Source organism: Pyrus communis, chromosome 10 (genome assembly GCF_041283825.1).
Source record: "Pyrus communis isolate YQ-2024b chromosome 10, ASM4128382v1, whole genome shotgun sequence".
NCBI classification, from domain to species: Eukaryota; Viridiplantae; Streptophyta; class Magnoliopsida; order Rosales; family Rosaceae; genus Pyrus; species Pyrus communis.
The window spans coordinates 9,140,433-9,156,394 of NC_142574.1; the positions used below are offsets into that span (position 1 = coordinate 9,140,433).

At 34.5% G+C, this 15,962-nt stretch overlaps 1 protein-coding gene across 1 annotated transcript; it reads right to left on the reverse strand.

Annotated features, from left to right (window-relative positions):
- Window positions 1–286: 286 nt before the first annotated feature.
- Window positions 287–2,050, reverse strand: LOC137729070 (uncharacterized). Its single transcript, XM_068467891.2, has one exon. The coding sequence runs from the start codon at window positions 1,704–1,706 to the stop codon at window positions 516–518; it is 1,191 nt and encodes a 396-aa protein (XP_068323992.2). The 5' UTR covers window positions 1,707–2,050; the 3' UTR covers window positions 287–515.
- Between the last annotated feature and the right edge of the window lie 13,912 nt (window positions 2,051–15,962).

Sequence of the window (15,962 nt, forward strand, 5' to 3'; positions counted from 1 at the left end):
AGACAATGATATTCAATAACGTTACAGATTCTCTTTCCTGAATCGGAACACCTCGGGGATGAAGGATGTCACTATTTTTGTTTTTTGTTTTTGCAGGTATAAGGATGCCAATATTCCAACAGTTCTCATAACATAAATTTTCTACAAAATAAAGATACTGTTATGAATTAACTCAATGCAATCGACATAATTAAGGCGATAGAGGATGAAAATTCTAAATACAAAAAAAGAAAAGTACAAGAAAAAGAAATCTGACCTAAAATTGAATATGGTAGTAGTGATCAAATTTTACTTTGAGAAATTGTTCCTCAGCCAAACGCAAAACGTTGGTTGTTTGTGTATATATGCATGTTTCATACAATTTGGATTCCGTTTTAGTGATAGAGACACCACCATAATCGAACAAACAAAAAAACCAAGATCAAGTTGATCAACCTTGTGAGTAAAATTCAAACATCTATATTCCACAAGAAAGAAACTGTAAATACAAAAAATATCTACGGCCGTTCGAGTTATTATCTGCACCCTCCACCACGTGTCAAAGACCCAAAAGCACCTCTGGAAATCTCGTGCAAACCAGGGTTGAACCCCAAGCACCCCAAGAGCCCATGCTTGTAAGGCAAGAAGGTCTTCCTCCTCATCTCCTCCGTAACCGCCCGGTTCGCGGTGTAATGCAACTCGTGCGCCGAAACCGGTCCTCTCCTCCTCGAGCTCACCGAGCCCACGCTGTCAGTGGACCGGAAACTCGAGTTCTTCACGTCCTCCGCAACGCTACTACTACTCTTCGTCTTGGGCGACAACATGGCATACTTCCTCAAATGGTCTTTGCCCGCTGTGGCTCGGCCTTCTGATGCACTCCGAAACAACAATAAATCTTTCAATTTCCATTTTCTGTTTCCTTTCGATGAGAACGAGATCGCTGATAAAAACGAAGAGTATGCTGAAGAAGTAGAGGCCTTGTTAGAGTTGACTGCTGTTGAAGAAATCGCGTTGTCTTCTTGGATCTCGAACATGATATCTGACACCCTCAATGGAGACAAAGATCTGCTTCCCTTTTTATGAGTGGAGGCAGATCTTTCCCTCCCGCGTCTTCCCTCTTGATTTTCATACTCATCCTTTCGTGTCTCATCCATCGCAGCCGCGAAAGGGTCATCCGTACGATGATTCTTTCTGTGATGCCGCGGGGATAGAACTTCTTGGACTAGTTTCCTTCCTTGGGATAGTCTTGACGCTCTTGGCGACGGTGACCTCGGTGAAGGACTAGAGGGACCTTGATCATGTACTCCTCCATTCCTCCCAGCTTGTAAGCGAGGCGGCGGCTTTAGAGGCTTGATCTTGCCGCCATCGAAGAGCTCGTCCGCCGGCAAAGAAGCTTTCTCCAACTGACCACTAAAGTCGAACTCAAAATCCTCCTCATGATGATGATTCTGATCGTTACTAAAGCTAGCTCTTGATTTCGGAATTCCGGGTTTTTCTTCCCACTTAAAAGGGACTGTGGAGGCTGAGAGTCTAGGGTTGTTGTCCATGGAGAGGTCATTGAAGTGGCTGTAAAAGGTGGAGGCACGGGTGGGACTGGTGGGTGCGCTGAAGAAGTAGTTGCCAAATCTGGTGGGGCTTGAAGGAGCGGTCATGTAAGGGGAGGAGCAGGCGCTGCTGTCGAAGTTGAAGTCCACCGGAGGAACTGGAAGAGCTACTTGCATCTCCATGTCTGGAGTATTAAGCTTAATTAGCTTAAGCTTTGTTGTGTATAAGGTTGGAGAATAGTGGAGGATCGGATATATAGGAGTTTAGGTAGGAAGAGGGGAAAGAGGGAGAGAGGAAGGAGAGGGGAAGGAGAGGATGGTGGGGGAAGATTGACTAAATGACTAGAATTTTCATCCGTCTCTAGAGAGAAGATTGGTCTTCGACGCCAACTTTATATACAAATCTACTTCCCCATGTGTCATTTATGGTTCTAATTTTCTTTGGGCCATCTCCATGTGTGGGGTTGGTTTTTCTTTGGTTTCTTTGAGTACCATGTTTTTCGTTTTGGTATTTTTATTTGGGTTGATTTAACTGACTTTTTTCATAGACTTGAAAAAGAAAAGAAATTTTTTTCGTCAATAAATAAAAGAAAAGAGGTTGTTTAAAAGCAAGTGTCACTTTACACAATACAACAAGGGTCCTCTCATATTTGGATGTTATTGCAAGCTTATACAACATTTTTAAAATATTTCAATCTCATATATTATTTATTATTTTATTACAATTTCATACATCGATTAGTAAAATCGTTAATTTGGCCGTTAAGTAGTGAGATATAAACTAACATATTTTGATGGTGTGGTGAATCAAAATAATTAAATATTAAAAAAATAAAAAATTGAATAAAAAGTTAAAAACGAAACCTCCCCTTCCTCTTTCTCCAGCTACCTCTCTCTCTTTCTCTCTCTCTCTCTCTCTCTCTCTCTCTCTCTCTCTCTTCCTCTGCATCTCCATCTTTCCACATTGCATCTCAATAATCGTCCATGGAAACACCTTCAAATCCCTCCCAGTTCCAAACCCCACAATCCCTCTAGCATTTAGCACCATGAAATTTACATTTCTTAACAAGTCCCACACACCCAATTTCTCACTTCCGTAATCCCAAAATATGTAGAAAAGCAGGATGAACCCAACGCCCAACACGCAGGCTTTCCTCTGCTCTATCCTCTCTCTCTCTCTCTCTCTCTCATCTCGCACGCCACATACAAGCACCCTCCCATCCACTCTATCCATCACAATCCCTCATTCTTCTTCGTCAGATTTAACGACGACCCAGAGACGGAGCCTGAAGATTGATGTCGGATTCGAAGAACACTGTGGAGGTCTGAACCATGGTGGCTCTGGGAAGTCAAGCGGTCAGTCGGGGTTGGGTTGTGGAGGGAGGATAAGGTCGGGTCGGACCTTGGACAGGAGCCAGGATGGTCTCGCCGTCGAGTGGGTCGAGTCCAGCCAGCACCAGCAATCTTCTTTATGTTTTATTTATTTATTTTATTTTGGCTTTATTTAAATAATTAAATCTTTATTTTATAATTTATTGACCAGTTGACTGGCACATCATCAAAAATACGTGACTTATAATTGTCACATCATCACTTAATAGTCAAATTAACGGTTTAACTAACAGATATATGAAATTGCAATAAATATTAAGTAAATATATAAAATTGAAATGTTTTAAAGGTGTTGAATGAGGTTGCAATTGCATTGAAACTCAAGAGTGCAAAATGTAATTTATCCATATAATAAATAAACATTATAGCGATCAAAAGTGTTCGTCGTTTTGCTTATTCTGAATCTGTTGTTGAAAGTTTCCTCACTAAAAAGTCTTTTGTTGTAGTGATAATTTTGATACATTATAGTCATATCACCAATATTTTGGGATCAAGATTCTCCCCTGAGCAAAGGGTGAGAATCCTCTGACCAAGCTCATCGGACCTTTGAAATTTTATCCAATGGCTACAAATAGAGGACTCCTCTAAAAGTTATAATAATTGTAGTTATTGGATAAAATTTCAACAGCCCGATGGGCTTGGTCAGGAAGATCCTCACCCATTGCTCAAGAGAGGATCCTGATCCAATATTTTGAATATTGTAGACTAAGAGCAAGTCCACCCCAAAGGGATAGGCCGGCTCACAGTCCACAAAATGGTTCGGCACCCACAAAAAGTGCTCCAGTCCAGCCTAATAAGCCAGCACCCAGCCTAAGCCGTCTTATAGGCTGGCCCAAAATATGTTGAGTCAAGGCCTAGCCTATGTGACATCATGTTAACGCCAGTGTGACGTCACATGCCGTTTCCATTTTTTTTTTTTTTGCACTTGGCACGTGGAAAACACGTGCACGTGGTCGCGAGTGGTTAACAGCATCGCAGAGGTGGGGCCCACTGTGCAAGTGCACTACGAGGTTTTTCCGTGTGGATATGTGGAGAGGACCATTGGATTTCCAACGACTATTTTTCTAAGCCGTTGGATTTCCAATGGTAAAAAAATTTGAAATTTAGTTTTAGGGGTGGATATGCTTTTGGCCAATTAAACTGTTCATGGGATCTATCACTGTTCACTGAGTGAATTAAATGGGCTGAGTGCCAGCACATTTTTTAAGGGTGGACTTGCTCTAATATCTTAGCCAAAGCACTTTTTGAAAATAAAGTTATAAATTATAAATAATGACACACCCAACCAGAGTCGAGGCATGCTGGCCAACACCTGAAGGTGACGTAACCCAAAAGGAAAGTGAAGCATAAAAATATGGATAAATTTACGCCAAAACTAACATTTATTTAAACTAATACAGAGAGTGCACAATAGTAGGAAAAACCCATAAAACACAAATGTTCAGAGCATAGATGATAGTACGACAAAAGTAGTGCAGTCGAAACTAGTTAAAGTACTTAATACACAACCAGGAAAAGCCCCTACATTTATTTATGGATATGTCAGAACCACCAAAGATTCCTTGTACACCATAGAGAATTCAACTATCTAAGTCCCGGAGGGGCGAAAAACATAAGGGTGAGTGGGCAAAAACAAAGGTTTATAAACACATTTATTTTCTGAACATACTAACCCCTCATCGTAAAACATGTATAGTTTCTAAAAAATCATACTACGTATAAGTATGAAATCAAATGTAAATCAACAGTAAATCCAGAAATACGCCAATCATAATATCTCAATCGTAGCATAAGTAAAATCAAGTGCACATCAATCTATGCTAACACACGAGTTCATGCATAGGGAATCTAACATGAACATGACTGGGTGTAATCATAATATACGCTCTAGTACCACAATCACGGGAAGACTGATGCTAGACGCATCACATATGAGTCGGAGTTGTCTATTGCAACCTGTACAACAGGACTGACACCTACAATGGATCCAAGATGAGCGTGCAGTGCGACGTGAACATCACGTGGAGCCTGGCCCTAGCCCGAGGTGAGTACTACACCGGTGCAAGCGTGCATGAAGAGCAAGTATAATGTATATGAACATGCCATGACAATATATAAATCTCAACAATATAATGGCATTTTTAAAATTAAATAAAACATGGCATGACAAGCGTAAAATTAATCAAAACACTTGTGGAAACTATAAAACTTTATATATTATATATATAAACAAATGCCCACTCAATGACACGTGGTTGGATCATAGCCTCCTAGCCTTGCTTATCCTCGTACTTCCATGGGGTAATTCTCAACTATGTGTGAAACAACTATACTAATTAATTAATTAATTAGGACATACACTAAAAGGTTAGGAAAATCCCCTATAGTTTGCTTAAACGGAGGGTTTAAATATACAAAAACATTCTATTCGACGTCACGGAGCCATATGCGTCAACCATGCACCGCCTAAAGGCCGGACGAGCCCTTACGCGCTGCCAGGTCGTGGCCACACACTCTGATAGAAACCCTAGGGCATATTCTGTCAGATTTGACGGAATATTCCGTTAAGTATAACAGCGTTACCTAACGGCGTCAGAATATTCCGTTAACTTTAACGCAATATTCTCCTTCTTCTCTAGTTGTCCTCCGTCGTTCGCCATCGTCTGGTTCACCGGATTTTGAAAAAAAAAAAAAATTAATTTGCTGGATTCTAGAAATTTTTTTTAAAACTTCATATCTTTCTCATCTCTCAACCATTTTCGACGTACTTTATATGAAAAAGAACCTCAGGAAGAGGAGAACAAGATTGTACCTTCCAAAAGTCCAAAAAATGGACAAAAATGCCTGAAAAAAACCTCAAAACTCTTGGCCCTATTTTTGTTGTCTCAAACCCATGTGTTCTCACGTTGGCTCCACTTTCAACCTAGGCTAGTGGCCATGGGGAGTTGCCTAGATGTCTCCAAACCTTCCAAAACCGTGCAACTTGAACGGAAAAGTCGTGGAAGAACATACACCCGAGTTAGAGCTCCGAGTTGCTTCGAGTTGGAAGCTTAAAGCTTGTCCATTCTAAGATTGGGTCGTACAGATGGAGTCGTGGTGATGAGAGGAATACGATGGTGGTAGTTTGAAGTTTGATATGTGAGGCTTGATGATGAGTTTTGGTTGTTGTAGAGAGAAGGGAGACTTGGGTGAGGGAGAAAAGAAGAAGAAGAGAGAGAGAGAGAAAGAGAGAAAGAAGTGTTCTAATTGGACAAAAAGAAGAGAGTATCTGATTGGGTGATGGAAAAAGGAGAAAAGTTTATTGGTGGGTGAGTAAAGGTCACGAGACCGATTTTTAAAGACAAAGGGTTCATATTTTGTACAATATAAAATGTACATAAAATCTGTAAAATCTAACTCACCCTATCTAAAACAGTGTTTCCAACACTGAATAATTACCACACGTGCGTACAATTCTACTCGTTGTTAACGCACTTTAACCAAGCGTAACTTTTTCGTTACAAATCCGATTCGGGTCTAACTCGTTCCCATGCCTTCGTAACGAGTACTATTTAATTACGATATTGAGAAAAATAAATTAAAAGCCGAATAACTACATCCATATCAGGTTCCACTTTGCCAAAAAAGGCATAAACGTCAATTTACACACTCAGGGAGAAAATTACATGGAAAATAAGGGACGGGTCGTCACATATGAGAAGAATGTGTATTTCATATAAAACTTTCGGTTTATATTTTGGTCCTCAAATCCTAACTACCCCGTAGATGGGGTGAAGTGCCGATTTAGTTCTTAAACTATCAATTTAGTGCAAATTAGGTTCTTGAATTATTTTTTCGATAAAATACGTCCCTAAATTCATTAAAAATAAATAAAAATTGCTAATTTCATCCCTATTATTATATTCAAAGCTATTTTATCTAATTTTTTGTCAACTTAAGTCACTTAACACATTTTAGAGTGTAATGCCGGCATTTTCCCACCTATAAGCCCTTAGCATTTCATATAGGTTGCGAATCTAACGTCTAATTTACCCTCCAAAGTTAACTCCATGCACTATTTTTTATGAAAATTACCAATCTACCCTCTATTGTGTACCACATGCAAGTAACGTGACTTAAATTGACAGAAAATTGAATATAGTAGTTTCGAATCTAATATTAGAAATATAATTGACTGATTTATATAATTCAATGACTGATTTTTTTGGAAAAAAAATAGTTTATGAACCTAATTTTCACTCAAGTGATAATTCAAAAACTAAATTGACAATTGACTCTAAATAATATAAGGCGCACATATGAGAGTTTGTTAAGCACATGCATGCATGTTATTTGAGGATATGAATTGAAGAAGAATGTGTGTTTCATACAAAACTTTCGTTTTATATTTTGGTCCTCATACCCTAGCTCCACCCCCCCCCCCCCCCCGGGTAGGTGGGGGTGTAAGAAAAGTTTGAGTTCTTTGTAAGAAAAGAAGCCTCATACATTATCGTTGACCATAACGACAACTTTAAAAGAATCTATATATAAAGGCAATGGAAAAGGTGAATAGTGATATTGGTGTCAACAAGCTTCAATAAAAATATTTGGACCAAAATGCCCTCAAGACAAAAAACTTCAAAGGCATTCCAAAATAATGCATCAAATAAGGCAAGGGCATTTTCATCATTTTAACTGCATTTTTTTAATAATTATTTTTTTGTGGTTTTTTTTTTAAATAGTACCTCACAATAGGTTAGCAATAATCTGATTCAATTTTTCTATTTTTAAACACGTTTAAAACATCTTAAGAGGCAGGTAATGGCGGTTATAAAAAAAGGTCATTCACACACAGATACTAATGTGATTAAATTAGTTGTCAAATGATTGTTTTTTTTTTTTTTTTAAACAAACGATATTATCTACACTAAGGGGGAGGGTGGTGGGCTTAGCCTCACAATGGGCTAGCAATAATGTGATTCAATCAGTTGTTTATTAAATATTATTTTCTCTATTTTAAACACATTCAAACATCTTAAGAGGCGTGTAACGCAGGTTATAAAAAAGGTCTTTTGCACACGGATAATAATATGATTAAATTAGTTGTCAAACGATTGTTTTTTTTTTAACAAATGATATTGTCCACACTAAGGAGGATGTGGTGGGCTTAGCCTCACAATGGGCTAGCAATAATGTGATTCAATTAGTTGTTTATTAAATATTATTTTCTCTATTTTTAAACACGTTCAAAATATCTTAAGATACGTGTAATGCCAGTTATAAAAAAGGTATTTTGCACGCGGATAATAATGTGATAAAATTAGGTGTCAAATGATTGTTTTTTTTTTTTAACAAATGATATTATCTGCACTAAGGAGGAGGATGTGGGCTTAACCTCATAATGAGTTAGCAATAATATGATTCAATCAGTGGTTTATTAAATATTATTTTCTCTATTTTGAAACACGTTCAAAACATCTTAAGAGACATGTAATGCCTGTTATAAAAAAAGGTCTTTCGTACGCGGATAATAATCTGATTATAGTACATTAAATTAGTTGTCAAATGATTTTTTTTTTTTAACAAATAATATTATCTGCACTAAGGGGGACGGGGTGGCATTAGCCTCATAATAGGCTAGTAATAATGTGATTCAATCAGTTGTTTATTAAATATTATTTTCTCTATTTTTAAACACGTTCAAAACATCTTAAGAGGCGTGTAATGCCGGTTATAAAAAAAGGTTTTTCGCATGCGAATAATAATGTGATTAAATTAGTTGTCAAATGATTGTTTTTTTTTTTTTTAACAAACGATATTATCTACGCTAAGAGAGGGGGGTGGACTTAGCCTCACAATGGGCTAGCAATAATGTGATTCAATCAATTGTTTATTAAATATTATTTTCTCTATTCTTAATGTAAATTCTATAAAGACCGGTTTTATTATGTGAATTCAGCTGCTTTAATTGATTTATGAGGGGTTTCTTCTAGTATGATCTAAGATTATTCATTTACTTCAAATATTTGACTTTTCTGTTGTCAATTTACGCATATAAATATATTTAAAACTAGTAAGTCGCGTAGCACTCCATGATTCAAAAAATGTCTTCGTCATTTTAATTTGTTTTTTTTGTGCTATTTTCTTAATTAGTACCTCACAATACGCTAGCAATAATGTGATTCATTTTCTCTATTTTAAAACACGTTCAAAACATCTTAAGAGGCATATAATGCCGGTTATAAAAGGTTATTCGCACGCGAATAATAATGTGATCAAATTAGTTGTCAAATGATTGTTTTTTTTTTTTTAACAAACGATATTATCTACATTAAAGGGGAAGGGGGATATGCTTAGTCTCACAATGGGCTATCAATAATATGATTCAATCAATTGTTTGTTAAATATTATTTTCTCTATTTTTAAACACGTTCCAAACATTTTAAGAGGCATGTAATGTCACATCCCCACCCGGGCGAGACCACTTCCCAGGCCCGACTCCACCGTAGCACGATATTGTCCACTTTGGGCCCAACCACGCCCTCACGGTTTTGTTTTTGGGAACTCGAACGAGAACTTCCCAATGGGTCACCCATCCTGGGAGTGCTCTCGCGTGCTACTCGCTTAACTTCAGAGTTCGAACGGAACCCGAAGCCAGTGAGCTCCCAAAAGGCCTCGTGCTAGGTAAGGATGAGAATATACATATAAGGATCACTCCCTTGGGCGATGTGGGATGTTACATGTAATGCCGGTTATAAAAAAGGTATTTCGCACGTGGATAATAATGTGATTAAATTAGTTGCCAAATGATTGTTATTTTTTTAACAAACGATATTATCTACACTATGGGGAAGGGGTGGGCTTAGCCTCACAATGTGCTAGCAATAATGTAATTCAATAAGTTGTTTTTTAAATATTATTTTCTTTATTCTTAATGTAAATTCTATAGAGATCAATTTTATTATGTGGATTCAGCTGTTTTAATTGGTTTATGAGGGGGTTTGTTCTGCATGATCTAAGATTATTTATTTACTTCAAATATTTGATTTTCCTTTTGTCAGTTTACACATATAAATACATTTAAAACGTGTAAGTTATGCGTAGCACGTCGTGATTCAAAAAATGCCTTCTGCATGCACGTGAGCGCGTGCATGAAGGTTAGTATATATAAGAAGTGATAAATTGTGACATAATAATTGATCATAATCTAGTTGTTTCAATGTGATTCAATATTTGGTTTTTATAATATATATTATATACACACTTTGTGTGTGTGAACAATTTCTCTTCATAAATGCATATTTTTTTTAATATTACATAATTACTGTTTTGTCCTCCTTATGTAAATATTGTGTATCAAAAGTCAGGCCAAAATTAGAAAAATAAGTATAAAAAGAGGGTAAAATAGGAAAAATAGGGATATGATTGTCATTTTGTCAAAAGGTACAAAATTACTATTTTGCCCTCCTTTTGTCAATAGTGTGTATCAAAAGTGAGGGCAAAATAAGAAAAAAAGTGGCAAAAATTTGACAAGGAGGATTCTCTTAATAATAGTGTGTGTGTGTGTGTATTTAATTTGTTCCTTTTTATATAATTTTTTGTAATGGTCAAAGTAGATATCTGCGGCCTAATTTCATGTATATACTAGTTAATTGAAAAAAAGAATCATTTTTAAAAGTAAATCTATGTCTTAGCAGGCCAGAGGATGAGAACACTTAGTCAACGTACATTATCCTACAAAGAAAATGAGCTTATCTTCTTTGAGGCATGTAACAGATGTGCAAGGGCGGCCGATTACTTGGGCTCTCGTTCTTGTTTTTAATTATCATGTTTGAAGGTCTTTGGAAATGTTAAAAAATGCATGTTGCTTAGTTAATTGACAGATGACAATGATTTTAAGGAGGTCAGCCACATACATGGCTCTCAAGCTGAGATCATAATATTGGCATGTAGTGTGTTGGAGGAGTTAGTGGCACACAAGGTTTAATCCGTGGTGCTAATTTGCTTGTTTTGGTTGGGAAAAACAAAGAGAGAGCTCTTTTTTATTAATATTACTATAATAGTCTAAACTAAAAAGAAGGGGAGGGATTTAACCCCAATACACAATGTGTTGAAAAGCAAAATCATAATTATTGATCGTGGAGATGACAAGAGCGGTGTATTCCTCCTATGCACTCATGTTCGGTTCTCCCTCCCTGTAGTTTAAATAAATTTATCGTAAATTATCTTATCATTTGTCAAAAAAAAATAAAGACACAAGAAATAAACTTTTTATCCGTTTACTTACGTGATTATTTATGTCTTTAATTAGTCATTAGGGTTAATTTGTTCTACTATGAAGTGTGAGAATATGTTTGAGAGCTTTAAGAAAGAGATTCTTGGGATGTCAGTGTATTCAAGGGCATATAAATTATTTTTGTTGAACAAACGATATTAAAACACTCATTTTTCTATCATTTTTTTATTAGCGAAGAATGAAAGATTTGAACTTAAAATCTTTTACAACATTAAAAATAGAAAATGATGAGTAGTTAGATTTAAGAACTAGTTATTTTTTGCTTTATTTTTTGGAAGTTCTAACGAAATACTCCGAATACTGTTCGCTTTGAATGAAAAACCACTTTTTACCTTTTCCCGGCACTATTCACTACACTTTTATTTATCATTTTTAATTAAAACTAATTTTTTTTTGAATTTTTCGTTAATTTTCTCTATTTTTTATGAGAATTTGAGGTCTAGCTACATATACAATAGATATTTTGTGATTTATCTTCAAGCATATGATAATTGGCAAGTGGTATTACCTGTGTGATGAGACGTGTCACAAGAAAATTTTCACAAGCTAGATATCTTGTCATTCATTTCATATGTACGTTTTGATATGTGATTGGTGGAATTATTTATTGATGGCAACCGTCCAATTAGAATACAAACCCCCAAGGTATATTGGAAAACATTCTTTTAGCTTATCTTGAATTAGTTGATAAACATGACTAATTTCTTTTAGGTTTTATTCGCAGGTACACATTGATTTACTAATATAGTTATATATAATTATATATCACTTAACTAGTTTTCTATTAAATAATAACACAATTTTCACAACACGCATGCACGTTTTAACAACTTGTTATGGAACTTGAGAAGGTATAAAAAAAGATGACAATGTCAATTTTTGTCATCTCTCATATAAAATGAGTACTACAAAATAAAACATTCAAAATACCAAAAGTTGTAGAACTCCAAAAATTACAGTTAAAATAGTAATTCAACACATTTTAAATTATGAACTTAAAATTTCAAACTTTAGAAAAAATAACAATATAATTACTCTTTACTTTTACACAATATTTACAATATAATGACAAAATAGTATATTATGTAATATATTAAAATAAAAACCATGCTACCGTCAAAAGAAAACTACTCATTATTGTCCTATTTTTCATAACTGGTTTTTGTTTTAAAATTATAAGAAAGATGCCTTGTAAACCTCTTCCTCTAAATGACAATCATGTCTCTACTTTTAATACACAATATTTACAATATAATGACTAAACAGTATGTAATATATAAAATAAAAAAGCATGCCACCATTAGAAAAAAAAACTACTCCATTATTGTCCTATTTTTCATAACTAGTTTTTGTTTTAAAATTATAAGAAAAGACGTCTTGTCAACCTGTTTCTCAAAATAACAATCATGCCTTCGTTTTTTCTATTTTACTCCGTACTTTTAATCCACAATATTTATAATATAATGACAAAATGGTGCTGCCAAAACAAAAAACAAAAAAAAATTGACAAAACAGTATTATGTAACATATTAAAATAAAAAACATGCCACCGTTAGAAGAAAACTGCCTATTGTCCCATTTTTCATTACTGGTTTTGTTTTAAAATTATAAGAAAAGAGGCCTTGTCAACCTTTTTCTCAAAATGACAATCATGCCTCTAATTTTGCTATTTTACTCCTTACTTTTAATTCATAATATTTACAATATAATGACAAAACAATATTATGTAATATATTAAAATAAAAAACATGCCACCGTTAGAAGAAAACTGCTCCATTATCATCCTATTTTTCATAACTGGTTTTTATTTTAAAATTATAAGAAAAGTGGTCGTGTCAACCTCTTTCTCCAAATGACAATCATACTTTCATTTTTCCTATTTTACTCCTTACTTTTAATCCGCAATATTTACAATATAATGACAAACAATATTGTGTAATATATTAAAATAAAAAAACTGCTCATTGGTGTCCAATTTTTCATAACTGATTTTTGTTTTAAAATATAAAACTAATCACACTCTTTAATTAAAATAGTTCTCGCACACATTCACATATACAGACACACAAATTATATAATGTTTGAAAAATCGCTCTCAAATGACATGTTACTTGTGGCCAGTCTTTTTGTTCAGGCACTTTTTTGTTTTCTTAGGAAGATTATTTTATTATTATTAGTATTATTATTAACGACAATGGACTGTCATGCTATCAAAACTAAACCAATAAACTTTGTAAGTTATATGCGATTTTTTAAAGAGAAACGGTAGTTGTTTTATCCATAATATTATGAAAGAAGATAATCTTTTAATATCTCTTGGATTAACTCCAGAGGTTCCTCAAACCAATAAAAAATAAAATTGAAAATCAAAGCCAATGTGATTATTCGATGAGCCGTTATATTGGTAGATCTACGAACATGATAGAATTAAACCCCCTCAAACGTACTTTAATATCATCAACCAGCAAGTTAGTAGTCGAGGACCACCTTTCAGACTACCAATGGAATAACAAATAATATAAAATTTCATAGCATAGTAGAATTATTGCATTAATGATTGTTATGAAATATTCTCTTGCCAAACAGATTAACATGTAATACTAATTGTTAGGTTAATTCAAATTGATAGTTTAAGAGTATACAAGTTAAATTGTTATATGTATGCAAAGTATCTATAGCTCAGTTGACTATATATATATATATATATATATATATATATATATACATATATACATATATATATATAGTGTATTCTTTAGTGAACTCAAGAAAAATGTGGATAGATGTTTATGCAATTTGATAATCAAGTTTTTTAGGCTACCATTTTGAAGTACATTATCCATAAGTGACCCTTTACTACAGTAGTGAAAATATGTTGAGCTCTTACATAACGGCGTGAGTTCGAATCTCATCGACTGATCAAACATCTAATCGAACAAAATTTATCGTTGACAAAAAAATAAAAAGTATATTATCCATAAGTACCCCTTAAGTCTTTGCATTTGCATAATTTTCCTCGTACTTAACTAATTTCCATGGTATAAGTCTACCATTGATGATTAGTGCACGAACATAACAGCAGGTATAAAATTGTAATGTATCAAAAGTCATCCAATTTAGGTGCCAATGCTGCATTAGGAATAGGAAGTGTCCATTTGCATGCACCTCCACTTATTAAAAAATTATTTGTAAGTTCAGCTGCATAATATATAGTCAATGACTACTCTTTCATATTCGGATTCGCACACAGGACAGAGTTTAGTGTGGACACAAAAAAATAAAAACTTTAGGTCTTCTCTCTGTGTGCTTATTAAAAAAGAGATTTGTGACATAGCTTGGGTTGTATCTACCTTAGCCTAGGGCTGCAATTTGGGTTGGAAATTCTGATTTCGTCGTAATAATTTTTGAATTTAAATATTTCTAAAAAAAAAAAAAAGGATGGAAATTGCAATGTGTTTGTAGATTTTGAATTTTCAATCCGAATTTTTTGAAAATGTTTTGAACTTATTTCAATAAAAAAAGTTTTGAAATTTTGGATTTTTCTTATGGTTATTTACTAGAAATATGAACTTTGTAATTAAGTTTTGTATTTGTCTCATGTTTATTTTTAGTTTTTGTTGTATTTTATTCATATTTTTTATATTTAATTATACACCTACATATCAAAAATGATAAACATACTATTATACAACAAAATAAACTGAATTCATACACATGTATTATACCAAATATTAAGACAGAATAATAAATTGCATAAATGAAGAAGTTCGAAAATATCTAAAAAATTGGTAAATATATGAATTCCGGCTTACGTTTTGAAAATTCCACTCTACTTTCAAAAATTCTTAATAATATGAAAATTTCTAAATTTCTAAATTGTGATCTAATCCGACTTCAAAAGTTTTAAATGAAAATTGGAAACTTATTTCTGACCCTCGCTCAGAAAATTAAGCTTAATTTAGATTTTAGAGCATCAGGCTAAGTAGTACTAGTGAACAACTATTGTCACAATGTATTTTTCGACTTTGTTGGATGTGATTCAGAATTAAAATATCGTAGATTTGTAGAAGACAGTTGTTGATAAAAATAAGCTCACAACAGTGCCTAAAGAAGCATCCAAGTAGGCGGCTCTAGTTCCTGAATCATTGCCAATGTTCGCATACGATCAATTAGTACAATCAAAGAAACATTTAATCGCTGGGTTTCAAGATGTCAGACTGTCAATCTGAAATGTATACTCGTACGAAAGTAACAAACTTAACTAATTCTTTTGTACTTATCCTTTTCACTTGTGTATTTATTGAATTTATCGAAACCATCAGCAAACGGAAAACCGATCTAAGAACAACTATTGTCCGTCGCAAGTTTGTCACAAGGAAAGCGGACATTATAAAAAGAACTTGTAGCTCAAGTAGTTAACTGTACGAGGTCTTTCGATTCCCACCTCACCTCCTATAGCAACAAAAAGCAAGCAGCAACGAGACCGCACAGAGAGAATCCTGTCCCCAAGCAAATCCAGAAACAGAACCAGAGAGAAGATGGTGGACGGGATACCCAGACCTCGTTCGATGTCTTCTCAAACGCTAGTGCGGCGAGACCAAAAACGCCGGGGTTGCTCATTTTTTGCGCAACCATAGCATGTGTTCTACCAGTTCAAGCTGTCAAACTGATAAAAACTTGCACAAGTATAAAAACTAAACACTACACTAAATACCATATCGCATCGGTATAAACGTATAACGGATAGTACGTTTACTTCTCAAATACGTATA

Excerpts from the sequence above, each read along its gene's own strand:
- LOC137729070 (XM_068467891.2), bottom strand. The coding sequence starts at position 1,706 with ATGGAGATGCAAGTAGCTCTTCCAGTTCCTCCGGTGGACTTCAACTTC.